Below are 21,289 nucleotides of genomic sequence, written 5' to 3'. Positions count from 1 at the left end.
AGGGAGAAGTTTAGAATTAAATTCATTTATTTTCAGGCTTCTCACATTTGTAAAATCATAAAGAGAAGAAAATATATCTTAAAAACTAAAAGTAAGAAAGTTATAAAGAAGGATTCAGCAGCATCAGAAGCGATCTTAAATGTGCAAAAGGAAAAACAGTCAGTCGGACAGCCCATGAGCCCCCCTTGGTATGTCAGTAATTTTTTTTAGGGCGAGAACCAAGGCATTGGAGATGTGAGGGTAAGAATGGAACTCAATGGGTTTTAACAAGTTATCTCACTTAATTCCTGTTATCACCCTGTGCGGCTGCCATTTCCAATCCCATTTTAGAGATGAGGAAGCCAGTCCAATATCTAAGAGCTTGCTCAGGGTCACACTGCCAGAAGGTGGCAGAGGCGGGCCTGGGTCCTCAGTTTAACTGACACTACTGCAGTGTAGCAGAAATGCAACATATTTAATCTATCATTTCCAGTTCAAGATAGCAGGCTGGGCAAACATATTTCTCGCCTGTCCCTCTAAAGACCTCTGTGAAATGAAAAATGGAAGTAAGTGTTGTAGTAATGATAAAATAACACTACCAAAGAATAAAATGTACCAAGCCCTTACTCTGTGCTAGGCACTTCTAAGAGCTTTATTTATATTAAGTAATTCAGTCCTCAAAATGAATCTATGAGGTCAGAGCTACTCCCGGCCCCATTGTATAGAAGAGAAAATGGAGGCTCAGAAAGGCTAAGTAATTTGCCCATAATCACATTGTTAGAAGTGGCAGAATCAGAATTTGAACTGAGGCAGTCTGGGTCTATAGCTGAAACTCTTAACACAGTCAATGAAATACATAAAATTAAGAAAAAAGTTTCAACCCATTTCTGCAAGATGCAAAGTGGGTAAGACTGGAATTATAGGTGGATATGGCACATAGAGAAGCAGCAGCCTGAAATATTCTTTAAGAGGGCAAAGAAACAGGTGGCAGCTGGTTTACCTAAGTAGCCCTGGACGGGGCCAGGCGTGGTGGCTCACGCCTGTAATCCCAGCACTTTGGGAGGCCAAGACGGGAGGATCACATGGTCAGGAGTTTAAAACCAGTCTGATCAAGATGGTGAAACCCCGTCTCTACTAAAAATACAAAAAAATTAGCCAGGCATGGTGGTGGGCGCCTGTAATCCCAGTCACTCAAGAGGCTGAGGCAGAGAATTGCTTGAACCTGGGAGGCGGAGGTTGCAGTGAGCCGAGATCGCACCACTGCACTCCAGCCTGGACAACAGAGTGAGACTTGTCTCAAAAAAAAAAAAAAAAGAAGCCCTGGGCTGGGCAGATCTTAACAGGACACACCCGTGACAGTCAGATGGCCTGTCTCCTGCCCACAGCACACAAGCACAGGTAGCTGGCATTTCCCCAGGTAAAAATGTTATGATTTTCCTTCAAAAAATAGAATGAATTGTCCTGGGAAAGCAAAACTTCAGCGTGGATTTTGAAGCCCTGTTTCCACCCAAGTCTATCATGCAAATGCACTCACCACAAGAGTCATACCAGCTCTTACTTCTAGCGTTGGTCCCAGCAAGTTGGTTTGACACCCTTATTGGTACCCAAGCCAAACTGGTTCTTACAGCTCCCCAGAATCAAGCCTCTTCATTCTGGCATGTGGAGAAGCTCCACCCTATTTCCCTAAAGGAAATCTTGCCAACTGATACATGTGGTCCAGATGCTCCATCCATCCGTCCATCCAACCATCCATCCATCCATCCATCCATCCATCCATCCATCCATCCAAGTTTCCATATGCTGAGCAGAACAACGCTAGGCCAGCCATCCTTCTCCATGGTTTTGGGGAATGACACCCAACGATCACTAGGCTTATGAGCAGACAAAAGGACAGGAATGAGGATGACCAATATCAACAAGAAAAACTAACCTTGGAAGAAACATTTAGAAGGTTTTAGAAAGCATTAAATACAAAAGGCAAGAGCAAGATGTTAAGAAGAAGTTTCAATAAAAGATTTTTTAAAGTTCTTAAAAATTAAGATTATGACTACAAAAAGTTAAATATCATGTAGAGCAATGAAAAATGAAGTTAAGGAAATTTTCCAGAACCAAAAGCAAAGACATAGAGGATATCAGAGTAAAGAAAAGAGACACACAGAAGTAACCTAGGAGGTCTAACAGTCAACTATGCAGAATCTTGGGAAGAAAGAACAGAGAAAACACAGCAGATAAAATTATTAAAGACATAATAGAAATCATCCATAGTGATAAAGAATGCATCTTCAGATTCAAATGGTCCACAAAGGGATGGGCAGAATTAAGAAAAATAAAAATTAAATTAAAACACTTACATCTAGGTACATACTTTCAAACCACTAAGGATAAGAAGATACCAAAAGTTTCCTGGAAGGAAAAAAATAAGCCATCTACAAAGGAATACAAATCAAAGAGACATCAGACTTCTCATCTGCAACTTTGGATGGTAATAGAAAATGTAGTGATGCCTTAAAGGATCTTAAAGTTAGAATTCTAACTACACCATCAGGAAAGAGCAAGGGCAAACTAAAGAGAATTTCACAGATGCAAAGACTCAGAAATTCTGCCTCCACTGTTGTTGGGAAGGTACTTGATGTATTCCAATAAAATAAAGGAATAAATTAGGAATGGCAAAGTTGAAGTCGTAAGACCTAGGAAACAGTGGTTCTAATCCAGAAGATCACAAAGGGATGTCTGGAGATTCCTGGCTCAGATTTCTCAGGAGAATGAAGTGGCCAGGAAAGAAGGGGGCTTTCCCTTAAGTGCAAAAGATATGGTTGGGAGGTTGGGGAGTGAGGGAATGTAAGACTATTGTAAAGACAGATAATAGGGAAAAAACTAAATCAACTACCAAAAAGCAGTATGATAGGTAGGAAAGCAATTAAAGAGTAAGTGTAGATAAAGCACTTGTTCTTAATGCTAGACGCATCGTCGTTGGGTGATTCAAGAATTTAGAACACTGGGCTAACAGAGAAGGTTAGGTATGATCTTAACATTCTACTGGTTCAACACAGAGAATTTCCACAACCTTAATGCTGTAGATGCTTTCTAGGTCTTCAACTTTAAAAACTAATCTATGGACAAAAACATAGCAGATGTGGTTATGATAGTAAGACCCCTACAAACATATTAACAACCTTGATACTATTATAGAAAAGCTGGGCTCTAGAAGATGGGATGTGGATGGCAGAGGGGACCTAACTTCCTACTCGTTTTGCTATGAAAAGCTGATGAGGAAACCAAAGAGAAGCTTACAACACTCTTTAAAGTTATACAAGTACCCAATAGACAAGTAATAATATAATATCAACATTGAAAGAAGAGGGCACAGTATTAAAAATTAAAGATTAACTTTCTTATTGCAAAGTCAATATATTGCATAAGAAATATCTAGAGTTGATATGTCAGGATATAAAAATATAAGCACGTTCTGGAGTTGTAATGATTGTTTACCAAAAGAACGAAAACAGAAACAGTGACAACTGCCCCTGGGATTAGGGTTGGAGAAGGAAGGATGGACCACTGTGGCCTTCCATTCCATGGTCTTCAGGGCTTCATTTATTAAAATGAGCATGTGTTAACTTGTACCTGATAACTGTCAGAAAACATGGTAAAAAATGTTAAATTATAAAGAGAGCTTCAAGGTTTCTTTCTTGCTGAATCTTTTCTAGAAAAACAACAAACTAATATTGCAATAATCAAATAGTCATGGCATATAGAAAAAAAAGTTTGGCTTTTTCAAATCCATTTCAAGGAGAGAACTTTGCTTCTACCTGGCTCGGCATTCCAATTTTGGAATATTACTCTGAGGAAGAATTCTAGTAACATCTCTTTATAACTTCTCAGTGAATTACAGGCTTACAGTCTTATAAGTTTCATTCAATTCTGGGATCCTTAGAAAATTAGCCCCAATTGTTCAACCAAATCTGACACCACTGATCAGAAATGAGCCAACATGAGCAGGTTGATTTTGTACAGCATTTAGCAGAGCATCATCTTACGAAACATTAAACTGAGACTGGAAAAAAGACCCTAAAGGCATTTAAACATAAAATGAGCTCTAAAAAACACGATCTTCACCTACCACCCTATCAATAATCATTTGCTGCAAATCTTTGCACATCACCATATGCCACTGTTACTAACACCACAATCCTCTACACCAAAACCCTCTCCTACAATTTCAGAACACCAAAAGACCTTTCATATGAATTCCTAAAAGAAATGCTTTTTTAGAAATTAACTTTGAAGAATGGAATTTGTTTAATAAAAGTAAACCTTACACAAAAACATTCTCTCATACCATCAGCTTACTTAAGTGAAAACAAACTTATGACTCCTTAGAACAACTCTGTTTCTACTTTGGCTCTTGGCAAAACTCGGTTGGCATTCAAATGAAGCAAGGAACTCTGAAATAAATTGGTATTTTACCTTGTTCTCAGATATCATTAGCTAAATGAGGACAAGTCAATGATAGAACACACTCAAGCATTGGTGTTGCCGATGCCTCCAAGTTCATTTACTTCCAAAACCCAGACAGTTCAGCCTGCGGAGCTTCTCAGCCGGTCAGAATCCAGGCCTCACTCCTAATTGCACTGAGTTCCCTCCACACACTGAGATCAGGAAATTCACAGGACAGAAGGGCTGACACTACATCGTCACCCCACTGGATCCTGACTCTTCTCAGGAGAGGGGCCAATCACAGCTTTCCTATCAAGCTCTGTATAACAGAATTTCTAATTAGAATCTTAATACTCTGAATAGAAAGCAGCAGAAAAAAGAAAAAGAAAAAACTATGCCTTAGAGTCTTGCTCACATGGTGGCTCATTATGAAAGAGACACTTCAGAAAATCTGAAGATTAATAGCAGGAGTGTGGCATCAAAGGAACAAGGCTGCACCGTTACCAAAAGGAAAAAAAAAAAATTAAGAACATCCTAGCTGGGCGCGGTGGCTCCTGACTATAATCCCAGCACTTTGGGAGGCCCAGGCGGGCAGATCACCTGAGGTCAGGAGTTCGAGACCAGCCTGAACAATACAGTGAAATGCTGTATCTACCATAAATACAAAAATTAGCCGGGTGTGGTGAAGCGTGCCTGTAATCTCATCTACTTGGGAGGCTGAGGCAGAAGAACTGGTTGAACTTGGGAGGTGGAGGTTGATTGTGCCACTGCACTCCAGCCTGGGCAACAGAGTGAGACTCAGTCTCAAAAAAAAAAAAAATCTATTGGCATACATTTCCAAAAAGAAACTCTAAGGTGGGTCTCAAAACTCTTTCATCATGGCACTGGGGTAGGTAGTCCCAGGGATAACATCTCTAGTAGGCTATTTCACACACAGTCCAGCAGCCTGACGGCTGTGCTCCCAGACATAAGAACACATGGTCACCAACATGAAATATTAACTTCAAATAACTATGCATGAGAAGGACTCATGTATGGGAAACATCTAGTGCTAATGACCAAAAACTGAACAATTCATGTCCTACAATCAGTTCCTTGTTACCATAAACCATGAGAAGACATAAACCATGAGAAGATATACAGGAAAGGAAAAGGGCATTTTCCGTAGCCGCTATGGTAAACAAAACATGCCAAATGCAACTTTTAACTACCCTAGATCAGAGGACAAGTCCACAAAAACCCAGAAAATTTATTACTTATGAGCTTATTAGATTTTGGAGACAGGAACTATATGCTAAATTAGGCATGCTATGGGCTCTCAGGTTTGATAAATCAGGTACGAGGCAGAATGAAATCAACACTGACAAAGACTAGCCGTGCACCACCCTCAGAATATGACAGCGTGTGCCAACATCACTGAAGGGCCCTGAAAGGTCATTAGACAATAAACTATGTGCTTGGCTGAAATATTAGCAAGGGTCAGGATGAGCTCACGTGAAATTTTCCCCCGAACAAAACTCTGAAATTCAGAGGAGCATTTCATATTGCAGTTCACAACTCCTCATAAATTAATGAAAGTCAGGCATTAAACTTAATAACAGCTGGAACGGATCAAGCAGAAAGAAAACGCAGCATCGGCATATGTGTTATGTGAATTTCAGAGTCCATAAATTTGATATTTGGAAGGAAGAAGGGAAATGTTAATTAGCAGAATTTCATACTGGATTTAAATTTGCCATGGAGTCAAAGCTCTATTGTAAAAACCCCCTTGGAATCTGAGATCACCGTCACCAGATCTAGGTCCTGCCTTTCATCTTGCTATTTTACACTTGTTGATATGCAACTTAATTGTTTCATGTGCTGTTTCTTATTTTCTTTCCCCAAATTATAAAATCTAGAGCACTAAGGTAATACCTTTTATTCTACTGTGTGTGGAGCTCAATTAATGTTTGGGAACCAATTTTTTAAAAATCTAAAAATTCATCCCTCTGTCTTCTCTAAAAGTCTTGTAACAATTTTTCATGATCTTTAGACTACTCTAGCTAGCCATATCTCAGAGGATTATAGTCACTCTTAAAAGTCTCAGTGTTGCCTTTTCTTACTTTCCTGATGTAGCAAGACAGCACTGTCACAATATGTATCTTTATTACACAGAACAGATATATCTCAGGTCAAATCAAGTCTCCTGAAACATTACTTTATACAGATCCAGGCAGATATCTCATATTTGTCTTTAAAGCAAGTATCAGTCCTACTTGCAGGTCTCAGAGACAGGAAGGGATCCCAGTGGTCTTCTCCTTGCTGTTTTCACAGATTTTCTATTCAGAGCTCTCTGTGTCAGTAGCGGCCTTCCTTAGCATGTATTTCTTTAAGTTATTGGTTGAGAATTTCCATGTCTGTCTTTAGCCTGCACGGGCCCTGCTATCTATACTCAGTCCTTTTCATCTTTTCTCATAAATCATTCCTCCAACCTCTTCGTCATGCTTAAGATTCTTTTAGTTTATCTGAGACACCAAAGTCAGGAGACATGAACTGTCCATATTAGTGGGACTGTTGGATACCAAGATGCCTTTGTGCAAAAAAAGGTGTTTTCTCTCTTTCACTTTTTTTCTCTCTCTCCCCCTGCCACACGAAAACATGAAGTATATTTATAAACAAAGGGGACACTCTTCCCACCACCTCCTTCCCTGGGTGGGGCAGGGTGGTTTGCTGCCCTTTGCAGAGCCACATATAGAGACAGTTAAGGATCTTACAGTGGACTCCGTATGGCTGGTAGAGCTGGTCCCCAAAAATGCCTAGGTAGGGTCAGATATTCTCTTGTATTATCTGTTGACATGTGAAAGCTCCGGTTATTATACAAGCTGTTCTTGAGAACTGAGATTTCACGTAATGAATTGAGATCTTTGATCCAAAGAGACAGCCCATGTTCCAAAAGCCACTGCACCATCAAAAGAAGCAGATGTGGGGGCAACTGGAACATGGTAAGAAGGACAACGTTTTACAAGACAGCTAGAAAAGGAATGCACGTAGGGCCTCCCTTTCTCGGTCCCAAAACCGAGGTCTGGAGTCCAGACTCAAACCAGCACCATGAGCAGGCTATATAATCTCCATAATTACAATTCAAGTGCTGAATGAGTTTGTGTGAAAACTAAAGGAGATCATGTAATGAGGTCCTCAGCCCAGTGCTTGGCACATGGGAAATATCTCACATATGGCCTGTGGTGGTGATTACTACTGTGTCCCAACTCTCACATTCTCCAGAACATGGGGGCACAGAGAGGACCACAGGTTTCCCCATTTAAACTTCTAGGTAAGATAATGTTAAGTTCTTTGCAAAATATCAGTTAACAAAACAAGAAGAAACGTCTCATTCTCCCCTACAACACAACACCTGGAGCACAGGCAGGGCAGAGGTAGCAAGGACCAGTTCCTGCCTCTCTGACACTGGATGCATCAGAACAAAGCCTGGAAACTGAAGTGGCAGTCGGCATGCCTTCCCTGATTCTACACACTTGTACTCCAAGCCCTTGCCCATCAAAACTGGCAATGCCATCACCTGGGTTCCAGGACATCGTTTCCAAGCACTCCCCAACTGGGCTGATCCCAAACCACTGCCAACCTAGCCAGGCTCTTGCACTGGTCTGGACTATCATTTTGAAATCTCATCCATTATGGGACATGGGTGAAGAATCTGAGCTCTGCAGCCAACAAACCAGGTTCAAACCTCGGTTCACTCACTTCCGAACCATGTAAAAATAGACAACTTACTTAGGTTTACTGGGCCTCAGTTTCCTCATATGTCAAAGGGGAAAGTCATGACAACTGCTCATAAGGTTGTTTTGTAGGGATTTAGTGACTTCAAGAGCAAAGTCCATGGCATAACACTGTGGTGCAGACAGAGAGCTCAATTTCTACTGGCTATCATTTCAGCAGGGATCATTTCCCACCGGGGTCACTGCAACAGCAGCCTGCTAAGTCACCTCCCTGATTCCACATTCCACACCTTCACAAGAGTCACTGCACACCAGCCAGAGTGACAGTCCTAAAACAAAAATCAAATCACAGCACTTCTTCCACTGGCTTTTTGTTGGCCCACCAGGTCCCTTAATCTCATCTCCCCCAGCTGTCCCACCCCCTGGCCAATGACCATGCTGGCATGCTCTCTGCTCCTGGTACTTTTTCACAGCAAACCTTTCAGTAGAATGCTCTCTCTCAGATCTCCCAGGGCAGCTTCTTTTTTTAATTCAGTTATTCTGGCTGCAAAGACACCTCCTGAGCAAGGTTTTCCCTGCCCCACCCACCTGACCTAAGGAACAACAACCCTACCCAAGGCTCTCTCTAGCACATCACCTGGTTTATTATGCTCAGAGCACCACCAGCTATAGGTTGAGTATCTCTAATCCAAAAATCTGAAATGCTCCAAAAATCCAAAAACGCTGAGAGCCAAGATGATGCCACAAGTGAAAAATTCCACACTTGACCGACCTCATGTGATGGGTCATAGTCAAAATGCAGCTAAGCCGGGCGCGGTGGCTCACGCCTGTAATCCCAGCACTTTGGGAGGCTGAGGCGGGCGGATCACGAGGTCAGGAGATCGACACCATCCTGGCTAACACGGTGAAACCCCGTCTCTGCTAAAAATGCAAAAAATTAGCTGGGCATGGTGGCGGGCGCGTATAGTCGCAGCTACTCAGGAGGCTGAGGCAGGAGAATGGCGTGAACCCGGGAGGCGGAGCTTGCAGTGAGCCGAGATCGCGACACTGCACTCCAGCCTGGGCGACTGAGCGAGACTCCGCCTCAAAGAAAAAGAAAATGCAGCTAAAACTGTTCATGCATAGAAGTGTTTTAAAATACTGCATAAAATCACCTTAAGACTGTGTGGAAAAGGTATATATAAAACATAAATGAATTGTGTGTGTAGACTTGGGTTCCATCTCCAAGACATCTCATTCTATATATGCAAATATTCAGAATCTGAATTCTAAAACACTTCTGGTCCTAAGCATTTCAGATAAGGGGTTCTCAACCTGCATTTTCTTGTTAAGGCTCTGCCTAGGTGTTTGTTGTGTGTCTCTTCTGGCTGGTATGCCGGCTTTGAGAACAAGAACCTGATTTGTTTTGGCAAACGCTGACCCCTCAGGACCTAGAATAGTGTCTGACTCACAGCACGCTCTCAAAAAAATGCACAAAGTTTTTAAATGAAAATAAATCATGCATTATGTACTCAATGGAGTGAGACTTGAGGCAGGTCACGTCAGCAGTGTTATCAGAAGGGCTGAGGCCCCTAGAGGCACTCAGGTGTCTCCAATTGTTCACTATCTCCCATATCATCGATCGTGGCAATGTGATAAACACATACTACATTTAAAACATCATTCATGGTAAAAGATAGAGGCTACATAAAAATGCATCTCACAGACCTATATATGAGAGGCAAACTGCACATTTGATCAAAAGGTCAACCCACTTGGTCAGGTTCACTGAGCCAAGCTGGGATCACAGACACCAAGCTGGAGTGGATCACAGATCCTCTGGCAGGAAGCGAGGTCACAGGAAAGCTACCATTGTGTGTTAGTTTCCCTTCACCCCGGGGGGAGGAGGGAATAAATTTCTTACAAAGAGGAGACACAGGGATAGGGGAAGGGAAAGGAAAAGTGAAATTTTGCCCCATTTCAGAACAGGCTTATTCCACGAAAGTAAACCAAAAAAAGAGCTGGCGTTTGTTTCTCCGCATCCCCCACCTGCACTTCTCTGCTCTTCTCTAAATTACCTAGGAAACAGGCACCTCCTTTTACTCCACTCACAAGATAGGAGCACAATCAGGATGCAGATCTGGGTACCCCCAGTGGACGAGGTAAACACCCCGCTTCCTAGAGTGGGCTCCCTCTGATCCTCACAATGTCCACTGATTAGGCCCCGGCTCCCTAGGGAGCAGGCACAAGTCTCCTCCAGGGTCCCACCCTCTCCCCTGAGACTCTTTCAGTCCTGGCTGGATTGCAGGCTCATTCCACTAATGCCAGTCTTTGTTCTCATGCTCCCCTGGTGGTGTTAGCTACTGAATTTCCCAGCTGAATTTCACTTGGTTATTTCCGGGCCCTATCTCCAACCTCACCGTGGCCCCCTGCACAATTTCTCTAGCTTGACTGATGTGAGGGCATTTGGGAGTCTTCTAATAAAATAAAACTCAATGCTTTTTTTTTTTTTCATTTTGAACACTGTAAGTGGAAATTAAAACATGCCTTGATACAGAACACTATTAATTCTTTAGGAATGAAGCCACAGTTATTTCCTATGTTTTTTATTTGCAGTTTGTGATCAAGATATTGTGGTGGCTAGGGTTACCTATTACAGAACAGCTCAGCAATTGAGAACAAGTAAAAATAAATTTTGTTGTCTTGAAGAAAAAAATATGACCTGCTGGCCAGGCGAGGTGGCTCACGCCTGTAATCCCAGCACTTTGGGAGGCCAAGGCAGGCAGATTACTTGAGGTCAGGAGTTCAAGACCAGCCTGGACAACATGATGAAACTCCCTCTCTACTAAAAATACAAAATTAGCCGGGCATAGTGGCGCATGCCTGTAATCCCAGCTACTCAGGAGGCTGAGGCAAGAGAATCGCTTGAACAGAATCGCTTGAAGCAGAGGTTGCGGTGAGCCAAGATCGCACCATTGCACTCCAGCCTGGGCAACAAGAGCGAAACTCTGTCTCAAAAATATATATATATATGACCTGCTACACAAAGGGATGCAGCAGCACATCCTTGAAGACCAAATGAGACAGCAGCCCAGCCAGAGATGCCTGGGAGGGGAGCCCTGTCACGGAGTCGCACGCTGTCAAACTGAAAGCAGGGGTGAATTCAACTCTGCGATGGAGAAATTCTGGGTAAGTGATGGAGAACCCAAAGATCTGTCTAAATATACAAAGGGCCATGGAACAAGTCTTAGTAATCACCCCAGACTCTTGCAGGAGAGAAACAAACAGCTCCTCGCAGAAGCCTGCTGGCCTGCACCTCTCGAGCCCTGTCTTCACCACTCCCCTCCTGAAATTCACCCTCCAACCACGCTAAGATTTTTCTCAAGTCCTTGCAGGTGTCAGGTCTTCCTTTGGCCTCCAGGCCTTGACAAATGCTCCTTTTTGCCTAGATTACTCTTTCCTCACCTCTTTCAGATGTCACCTCCTCCAGGAGGCCTTCTGGACTGCCAAGGCTGGGCAAGTCCTTCACCTGCTCCCAAAGGACTCTTCACTCTCTCCTCTGACAGCTCCCTTGTATTGACTTTTTGATGGCGTCAAGTTTCACAGAAGCAGGCACTTGCTCATTTTGGTCAACACTGTTTAGCACTTATGCAACACTCAATAAGCAGATGCTCAATTAACACATGACTGACAGAATGAACACAAAAATAAACAGTTAAAGGAATCAAATGGAATCTTGCTTTATTTTATTCTAAGAAGAAACTCATTGAAAACTGAGGTTAATGAAAAGCCTGGCCCCCCTCGAAAGAAGTGAAGACATTGGGAGGATGAGAACATTCATTTTAGGAGAGACCCAAATTTCATAGCTTAAAGAACTGAGGAAGTTGGATCCTTTTCAAAGAGTACAACAAGAATCCAAGCTATATCAGAAGACAGGGAAAAGAGAGCAATAAAATGCCAGATCGGTTACTCTAAATTAACCCAAACTGTGAACAGCACACAGAGGAAAATCAAGCCCTTTCCCTAAGAACTATGAAGATAACGCACAAATTTATAGGTATGAGATCAAGAAAGCTAAGGCAGGATGGGAGATTGCAGCTTCAAGAGACATCAAAGGTAACATTCTTTAATTATACAAGAAAAAGGAGGAGGGCTGAGGATAATGTTGCCTCTATTAAGAAAGCGGGAGGGAAAGCTGTTAGCAGATGGCTGTGAAATGGCAAGAGTTGCTATTTCTCATGTTTTTACTCTAGAAGGGAAGGAAGGAAGGAAGGAAAAAGGGAGGGAAAGGACGGAGGGAAAGAAATCATAGGCAACAACTAAAAAAGTGCCATTTGGGTAGGTGCCAAATCAGAAAAGATAAATAATTATATGGAATCTTTAAGCAACTGGATTCATGATCCTGAACTGAGTTGCACATGGGACCTCCCATTAACATGGATCAGACGCATGGTTGGATGCTAAGTTGGGAAGATGTTACCAAAATATGAATTGACTAGAGGCTGTTGAAGACAAATACATCACTGAAATTTGGAAAAAGGCAAACAAACATCATGCTCACCTTAACTACAGGGAGAATACCTACTTGTTCGATGTCAGATGGGTGTCATGGAAGAGAGGCAGCTCTCCTGTGTTAATCGCATAGTATCTAAGATTAGGGTCCCCATCCAAGTCTATGAATGAACTGCCAGCTTATTCCAAAGAATCAAAGTCCCTCTCTTATGCTGGCGCAGTGGCTCACGCCTGTAATCCCAGCACTTTGGAAGGCTGAGGCGGGCGGATCACCTGAGGTCAGGAGTTCAAGACCAGCCTGGCCAACATGGCGAAACCCCATCTCTACTAAAAATACAAAAATTAGCCAGGCGAGGTGGCGCATGTCTGTAATCCCAGCTACTCGGGAGGTGGAGGCAGGAGAATAGGTTGAACCTGGGAGGCGGAGGTTGCGGTGAGCCAAGATCGCGCCACTGCACTCCAGCCTGGGTGACAGAGTGAGACTCTGTCTCAAAAATAAAAAATTAAAAATGCAGATTTTACAAATGTACAGATGTACAAATGTACCAGAAATACTTTGTACATCGCATGCTCTCAGGAAGGATAAGGTGGCTAAGTTTGGATTAGAGGTTGTATACAATAACTAAATTGTAAAAGGGAAGCAGAAACGACAATGTCTCTTCACATGGTCAAGAAGTCACTCTGATGGGAAGGCTGTGAGCATGGGTCACCTGGAATTCCACCTCCATGGTGACTGTGATAAGCATCCGAGCAGCTCCCAACTTCTCTGCCCTATGGCGGCACACATGAGTCCCCAAGTCCTACCCTAGGAGTTTTGGTATCCACAGAAGATAATACTGCCTTGGACTAATCACATTATTCCAAAGGAGGTCAGGCCGCCGGGTAGGGGCAACACAAGGAAGTAGCTGTGATGTGTTTAAAGGTGAGAATGACATGACTACTCAAGTGTCCAGGGTAGGAAAATATCCATGTAAGATGGCTCTTAGAGACTTTCCAACGACGTGGGTCGTTAGATAGGCCTTCAAACATAAGCAGGATTTGAAGGCAAAGAGAAAGCAAGTAACTGGTCCAGGAGAAACAACTATACAAGAAGGGCAACAAGGGCAGGGCTAGCACCAGAGCAGCGGCCAATGGGAGCTGAGTCGGCTGTGGAAGAGAACAGTGCCGGGCGGCAGGGGAAGAGAGGACTGGACCAGTACACCAAGGGGCTAAGTGATTTTCTCTAGAAAATGTGGTCTCTCTTGGTCTTTTCTTTCTCTTCCTGGCCTGGGTGGTCTTCAAGCTTCTCCCAGTCTCCTTTAATAAATTTATCCTGAAAACTGATGAATAAAATTGTTATCAAATTTTTCCAAATGCTACAGGACTTTTCTCACTGTTGTTCCCAGTTTCATTCGCTATCTCCTAAGACTGAGATACACAGACTCACGGTCGCATCAGGCACAAGAGTAGTCAAGATTCACTGGCAACAGTTCAAATCTGGAACACTAAGAATTATTCCTAAATCTCTATTGCTTTGCTCGAAGTTGTCTTGCAATGCAGCTCTTTAAAAGTCTATGGAAGTGGCTCACTGTTTCTAGTCTTAAAACATTACCTCTGGATTACTAAAAGAAGGCCAGGTCGTTCTATTGAATTTCTAAGAGAAAGACAAGAATAAGCAGGGAGCTATTCTTAAGCTCACAAATAACAGTTTTGCAAAGGTCCATGGACTTGTTTGGATCTCCTCACTCCAGTTCTTACTACAATTCAAGACTAACAGCCGAGAAAGCATGAGACCTAGCAAAGCCCTCAGGGTGTGATCCAACATCAGTCTTTCTGGTTAAACGATCTAATTTTCAAAGGGGGGAAAAACACAAAGCATTTCTGATTGGCTCATCAACTGTTCTCCAAAGAGGTAAAAGACAGTCTGGATGAGAAGAGAACTAAGAGCTAAGGGAACTGTCACTGCCTTTACAGTTTGGTCAAGACAAAACTGTTCATTTGTGCCTTGTAGGCATTTTTGTCTCTCACAGTCTCGAGATGACACTTGGATAGTAAGAGAGAGAAGTAGGAGCAGGTGTACCTATTAAATATGTAAAATATACATCCTCTCTTCCATTCACTCAGAAGATGTATTTCTAAAGGGATGTGGAAAGTCACCTAATATAAAGACAGACAGGTAGAAAAAAAATCTATGCAGTTTTTTAGCACACAAGAATGCAAGTGGGCTTAGCACAACAGCCTTCCACAGAAAATAAATGCAAGCCAATTAAAAATTCAGGGTTTTTTTCTTTAAGCTAATTCCTCAGGTTTTGCTAATTAGCAACCAATAGTTCTGTCATCTGAGCTGGGGAACATAGGAAGAATACCAGTGGTATGTTTTCAATCAAAGCATTTGCATGGAAGAATGAATCATATTTTCCACGAAGAATTACTGCTTAGGAGCAGTTGGGGGCAGAAGAAAAGCAGCCTTCCACAACTATAAAACTGTAAAGGAGACCTGAAATTTTTTAAAAAGGAGGCATCTTTCTGCCCCCTTTACCAAAACCAGCAGAGACCCTATAATATGACATGACTAGTGAATCCGAGGAACTTTGCACAAAGATCCCTGCAGGAATAGTTTAAAGACTTCACAGTAAGACAGAAGACAATGCAACACATGTTTTCTGTAAGAGGGAAGTGAATAAAAGTTAAGTGTCGGCCAGGGTACAGGAATGCTTTAACTATTATGTCACCTGCCTTTGAAAGTTTATAGAAGATAAACGCATGGCAGTCATTGAAAGCAAGGAGAGATGGTGGTTTGAAATACCTGGCTACACACAGAGAGCATGGGCAGAAGAAAATTGCTAAGGAATATTTGGGCAGAGGATGGGGCTTCTTACCGTGACTCTGATACAAGAAGATCAGGTCCTTCAATCTAACCCCTCCCATGCTCCCCCAAACTATAAAGCGCTAGTGATCCTGTAACCGAGAGCCTGTCAGCACCATGCCATGCCTGAGCCATGCATCTAAAACGTCTACTTTCGCGCCTTGATATACAGCCCATCCACTGTGACTCTTCATGAGCAAAAACCCCTATCCCCTGGGGAGGATTTTATTCTAAACATATGCTGTGAATGTCTGAAGTGCCCGCTGTCCCTGAGCTTTCTTTTTTCTTTTTTTTTTTTAAGCCACAAAACCTAAAATACTTTGATTTTTGCCTAACTACAATTTCTGAAGATGCAACATTGCATTCCCAAATATAATAAAATCTTGTGCAATAAAAATTTTACAGATGTCCTTCTGAAGGGGGAGAAAAAAAAAAACAAAAACGGTTTTCCCTTTTCCGGTCTTACAGGAAGCCTGCCCACACTTTAGAAATACAAAGTTCATATATATAGAAACACAAATTAGGCATCTTGGAAAGTCTACAATTTCCAACCACAGAGAAATGAAGGAATTGCTGTGAGTGTTCACATGGCCAACCCACTGGATTAGAGAAGTCTTTTCTTTTGACCGGCTCAGCAGAGCTAGCAAATAACTCAAGGGCAAGGGGAATGGCCTAAAAAGATGTCTCTAAACTTGAGCTACTGAAGGTCTGCAGTGCGCTTGTGTTGTTGACAGGGCCCAGGACCAAGACAAACTATACCCACAAGATAAGCAAATGTGACCAAAACTGTACGTCTCATTTTCAAAAGAAGGTATTTCTTCATACACTAAAAAATTCATGGAAAATTTATCACCTTCAGTTCACATCAATCATTAGCTTTGCCTGGATAATTAAATCCATGTGAGCAGACAGATTTTATTATAAAGTGTCTTAAAAAATACTTGTGATACTGGTAGGAGATTAAGTAATCCAACAGAGTTCTAAAGAAAAAGTAAAATCATATCCCATATGTTGCTGAGGCTTAGTTTAGGATATCTTTAAATTATTCAATATGAATCAATAATACCGTATCTTTTATGTTCCTGTATGTATTAAAGTTTGCATGTGTTACACAAAACACTTTCTGCTAAGAATTTAAAAGTTAACACTTTTCAAACTTGTTTAAAATCTTTACAATTTCTTCACTTACTTAACAAAAAAATTATAGTCTATCTACTGAGGTTGACTGAGAAAGATTATGTTCAGAAGGCCACAGTGCACAGCTCTAACCACACCACAGTTACAGGTTTGCAGTTTGCTCAGTTCCCAATCTGTGTTATAGAAGAAACTGGTCTCAGGCAAGCAGGTGATCAGGTCTGGCGGAAAAAAAAAAAAAAAAAACAGTCTACACTGAATCAAATACGAGTGCAACCCTCTCAAACATGACTTAGAGAGTCCACTTATCACATATTGATGAGGAGGAGGAGGATGAGGATGTAGAAGAGAAGGCAAAAAGGGGGAGAAGGAGGAAGAGAAAGCAGAGAAGAACTACCTTAGTACTTGTGAGGCACTTACCATGTGCCAGAGATTTTAGTTAATACTTTATTTGCATTGTCTCAACTTCCACAAGAATACCATGGAGCAGGCAGTCATATTATCGCCCCATCCCACAGCGAGGAAAAGATTGCTAGAGGGATCAGCACACTTGTCAAGGTCACACAGCTAGCAAGTGACAAAGCTGGACGTTGAACCCAAATTCCCTGAGCACTGAGCCAATCTGTGCAGTCTTTAGGATTTCCCGTCCATATTATCTATATAATCATGTAATTTATGACCAATTTAGGGAGTACACTGGGATGGTAGGTCAAAATCGCATTTGCCATTTGGTTACAGACAGCTTACACAGTTTATAAGTTATCACATAATTTTAACACTGATTTGAACAATACAGTGGGAAAATCTAATGAATACCCCACTATGAATGCTGTAACCTCAAAAGAGAGTGATGATCGATCAATTCGGATCCCCCTAAGAGCTCTCCCATGCCCACCGTTAGTTAATAGGAAATTGGAGGTCCTGGAGATGGGTCCCACTTGCACCACTGAGGGAGGATGAGGGTCCCAGGTGTAGAGAGCTCCCAGCCCCTCAAAGGACAGGAAGACTCAATGGGGGAAACCGTTAAAACAAACGAACCAAGAACAAGCTGCAAGTTGAATGGCACAGAGAGTAAGTTAACGGTTATCTGCTCACTACTGTCAGCCAAAGAAGAAGTACTCATCAGCTGTCCTGACTAATTAAATACCTCACTAATTACTGGGCATCTTGAAAAGACAACAAAACATAAATATGAGATGGGAAAAGTTTGTGTTCACACATAAGAACAAAAACAATGCAGGGAGCTTTGGCTAAGAGTCTAGCCTACATTTTTCTTAAAAAGTAAGTCTACTACCTGGGTCTATAAATATAGGTAGAAAGCATGTAGGAGTCCCTCAGATTTTCTGCGTGGATGATGTTTAAAAGAGACTCAGAAATAAAAATATAATGCAGAAAACCTGGGAATGTGCCCAGAGAAAAAGCCTACCAAGACTATTTTAAACCTTCATTCCTGAAAGGAAAGATGAATAAAATAAAACTAAGTAAATCCTGAATGAAGGAAGGAACCAGCCCAATAGCCTTCCCCCTTATTTCTGTATTTACAGAAATAAGACTGATAACCACTTTTGAAACAGAGAAGTTGTAATCTTTTTCAAAAGCTTAGAAGAATCCAGAAAACTCTCCTCCGTGCTTCTGACTACTTTCTAAAAAATGCACTCTCCACTTAAAAAAACATAATGTAGCTTCCATCTTTTCCAACAATATAATCTGATTGTGGGGGGTGGGGAGTGGTGGTTGCTGAGACTTAAGGTTATGCGAGGCCCTTTGATCTGAGGAGTGAGCATTTCCCTTTGCTGCAAGCCAACTAATGAAGGGATGAAATTAGCTTTTATCCTGGGCACTTTGTTGAGCAAAAAAACATGCACTAATCAGCTGTCCTCACTAATCAGTCATCTGGCTAATGACCTTTTGCCTTAAAACACTAAAATTTCTGAATGATGTGGAAAAGGGGAAACACAAACCAGTCCCCCTCACTGGAGCTCAATGGATCATCTGGAATTGGAGCCGGGAAGGTTAAATGGCGAGTCTGAATCCTGGCAAGGTGATAAATCTGTAATCAAGAGCTGCAAGCTTTGGCACCTCAATATGAACTTCATTACTCCACAACCAAATTGTATTTTTTTAACTAGAAACAGGCCAGAAATAAACTCAACCCTTATACATTTTTCTTTATATTCTGCCTTTGGAGAAAACCATCCCATACTTGAGTTCAGAGTCCTAGTTAATTTCTTAAACGTGATTAGTGCTGAGAAAGGAGTTTCTGATGTGTCTGGCATGCTGGTTAGAGAGGAAAATACAGCATAACGAAAAATCTTCCGTATTGAGGAATTTAGCACAGATTTTTTAAATGAGGTTTGTTTTCACAAACCATCAAAAATGGGAATAGCCAAAATCATTAAATTAAAAAATCATTAAAAATGGGAATTGCGGTTGTTGAGGATTTCTCTTAATGTAGCCTGCTTTCATAACTTCATAACAACAATTTTTTTCTCCTGCAGCATCTGTTTGGATGGAGTAACTTTAGCTCTACTTCTCAACAAAAGTCTCATGTGGATTAGTCACCAATGGACCACTTTCCTGAAGGCCGCCCCACTGAAGACTGACGTTGCTTAGAGGTGTAAGAAAACATCTCTCTCTAAAAAGAATGGGTAGGAAGTAGTGAAAGTAAGAGAGAAAGTGAAAAGAAAATTACACCTTTTAATAAATTATACAAGCCAAAACTTCATAAAGCACACACACACACACACACACACACACACACACAGCCCTCCCCATAGCTCCTGAACAAGTGCTGACTGGCATGGGCACTTACGGTAGTGGGGCTCCATGTAACCATTCCTGGGGTCCATGGCAAACACCGTCCCACGGTACGGCACAGAGGGCTCCGCCAGGTGTGGCAGGGACCCATGGATCTCTTTCTTGATCAATGAGGCCCTCTCGTCACTCGATGTTGAAGGTTCCTCACTGACTTTGCTGAGCCCCTGGACATTCTGTGGCTGCATAGTGATTGCGTTTCTTCTCTCTCTGTGATAAGTCTGTCCAGGACTTTCATCCTCTAAAGAAAGAAGAAAAATGAAAGAGTCTGTAAACTACTTTAAGGAGCAATTAAAAAACCATGATCAATGAGGTCTCATTCTCAATATCCCTCTCCTGGAAAAAACAAAGTCTCTTTCTCATTCACGGCCACTTTGAAAGCCACAGGGCTGGGACGGGATCTTTGCAAGACAAAATTGTTTATGAATGAGGGTCCAAAGTACACAAATACACAGGGAAGGATGAAGGGGAGCAGGTAATGAGCCTATTAAACGGAGATGTAGGGGTCGGCAAATTGGCATCACCAGCTTCTAGCTGGATCTGCGTGTGAGGTTTCTGCTCATGGGCTGTCCAACATCTTGCAGGTCCTACATGGAACTGAAACCTTTGCCAATCTAAGACTGTGCATGTCCAGCTTCCCTTTGCCTGCCTGGGGATGCGGGGCCTCCGGGGTGACACAAAGTCCTTCCAGCTACCCACTGAGGCTCTGGTTGCTCCAGCGGGTGTAGGGCCTTTGCTCCTAGAGAATGACCTACTAGGAAGTTATCCAAAAGTTTATGTGGTTTTGTTGTTTTAAGTCAGATTTGTAGCCCAGCAAGAGATTTGACAGAGCCAAAAATGGAACAGAAAACTCATTGGTGACAAGGGATAAAGGTGCCAATCATGAAAACCTACAGAGCCTCTAGTGAGATACTTCTTGCTTCTGTCCATACAACAAAGCTGAGACCTAACTGGAAAACAGAATGAGACTGAAAGTCCAGATGTGAGATGGCTCTGAGGGTGAGGAAGGAAGGTATGGGGGATGTTGATATGTGTCCATGTTCTGGTGGGTCCATACATTTCTTCAAAGATGTAAGAAACAGCTTGAAGAAATTCCATATACAGTTGGTATTCCAGTTGCCTAATACTTCAGTTCCTTTTGATCAGTAAGAACTTTCCATCTCTCCACTATGATTCTCTGCAAATGTGACTGGATGACCTTTCTATAATAGCGGATCAAAGAACCCATGCATAAAATTAAATCACACAGACTATGTGAACCCACAACAAGTGGACCAATTCATCTCTTTGAATCATACGTGAACTCTAAACTACATGATCCCAAACAAGTTCCACATTTAATCAACACACTGTGCTCTGGCAGACAAGCGCTGATGGAAAGAAAGCTGCTGTCCAGGTACCGCTTAGACATCAAATGTAAAAACTGTTTCCTATTCCTATCTAAAAAAAACAAAAACAAAACAACAAAAAAACTGTATTTGGGTATAAATAAAACCATTGTTGTGCATTTTAGATAAACAGATCTTGAACACATCTTATTCCCATATACAAATTTATCTTCAAAATAATCCATAAAGCAGATATGATTAACTAAGGGCTCCCCCGATAAACAGAAGAATAATGCTTTAGCAGTTTCATAACCCTGCTCAAAGTCAGAAGAAAGTAGAACTGTAAACACAGACTTGCATAAAAATACAAACTGAAAATAACAAATACTATTTATGTTGACTCAGGACTTGAACTACCTAAAGCCAGTAGCAAGTTTAGTTTTTCTGCCTGTGTGTAGGACTTGAAAACTAAGCAATATATTCCTCACCTTAGCAAATGACTTACAAAACAGAATAGACAATGAGGTATGTTTTGGTCTTTACAGAGA

At 41.9% G+C, this 21,289-nt stretch overlaps 1 protein-coding gene across 4 annotated transcripts in view; it reads right to left on the bottom strand.

The window, feature by feature from the left end:
* GLI3 (GLI family zinc finger 3) overlaps window positions 1-21,289 on the bottom strand; it is a 278,995-nt gene that overhangs the window by 165,478 nt on the left and 92,228 nt on the right. For all 4 annotated transcript variants that reach the window (XM_077997988.1, XM_077997987.1, XM_015133673.3 and 1 more), the window contains one exon: window positions 19,412-19,654. In XM_077997988.1, coding sequence (XP_077854114.1) covers window positions 19,412-19,654 — 243 coding nt within the window. The remainder of the gene's footprint in view (window positions 1-19,411; window positions 19,655-21,289) is intronic.

This window comes from Macaca mulatta, chromosome 3 (genome assembly GCF_049350105.2).
Source record: "Macaca mulatta isolate MMU2019108-1 chromosome 3, T2T-MMU8v2.0, whole genome shotgun sequence".
NCBI lineage: Eukaryota > Metazoa > Chordata > Mammalia > Primates > Cercopithecidae > Macaca > Macaca mulatta.
This window is presented reverse-complemented; position numbering and strand designations above follow the sequence as displayed.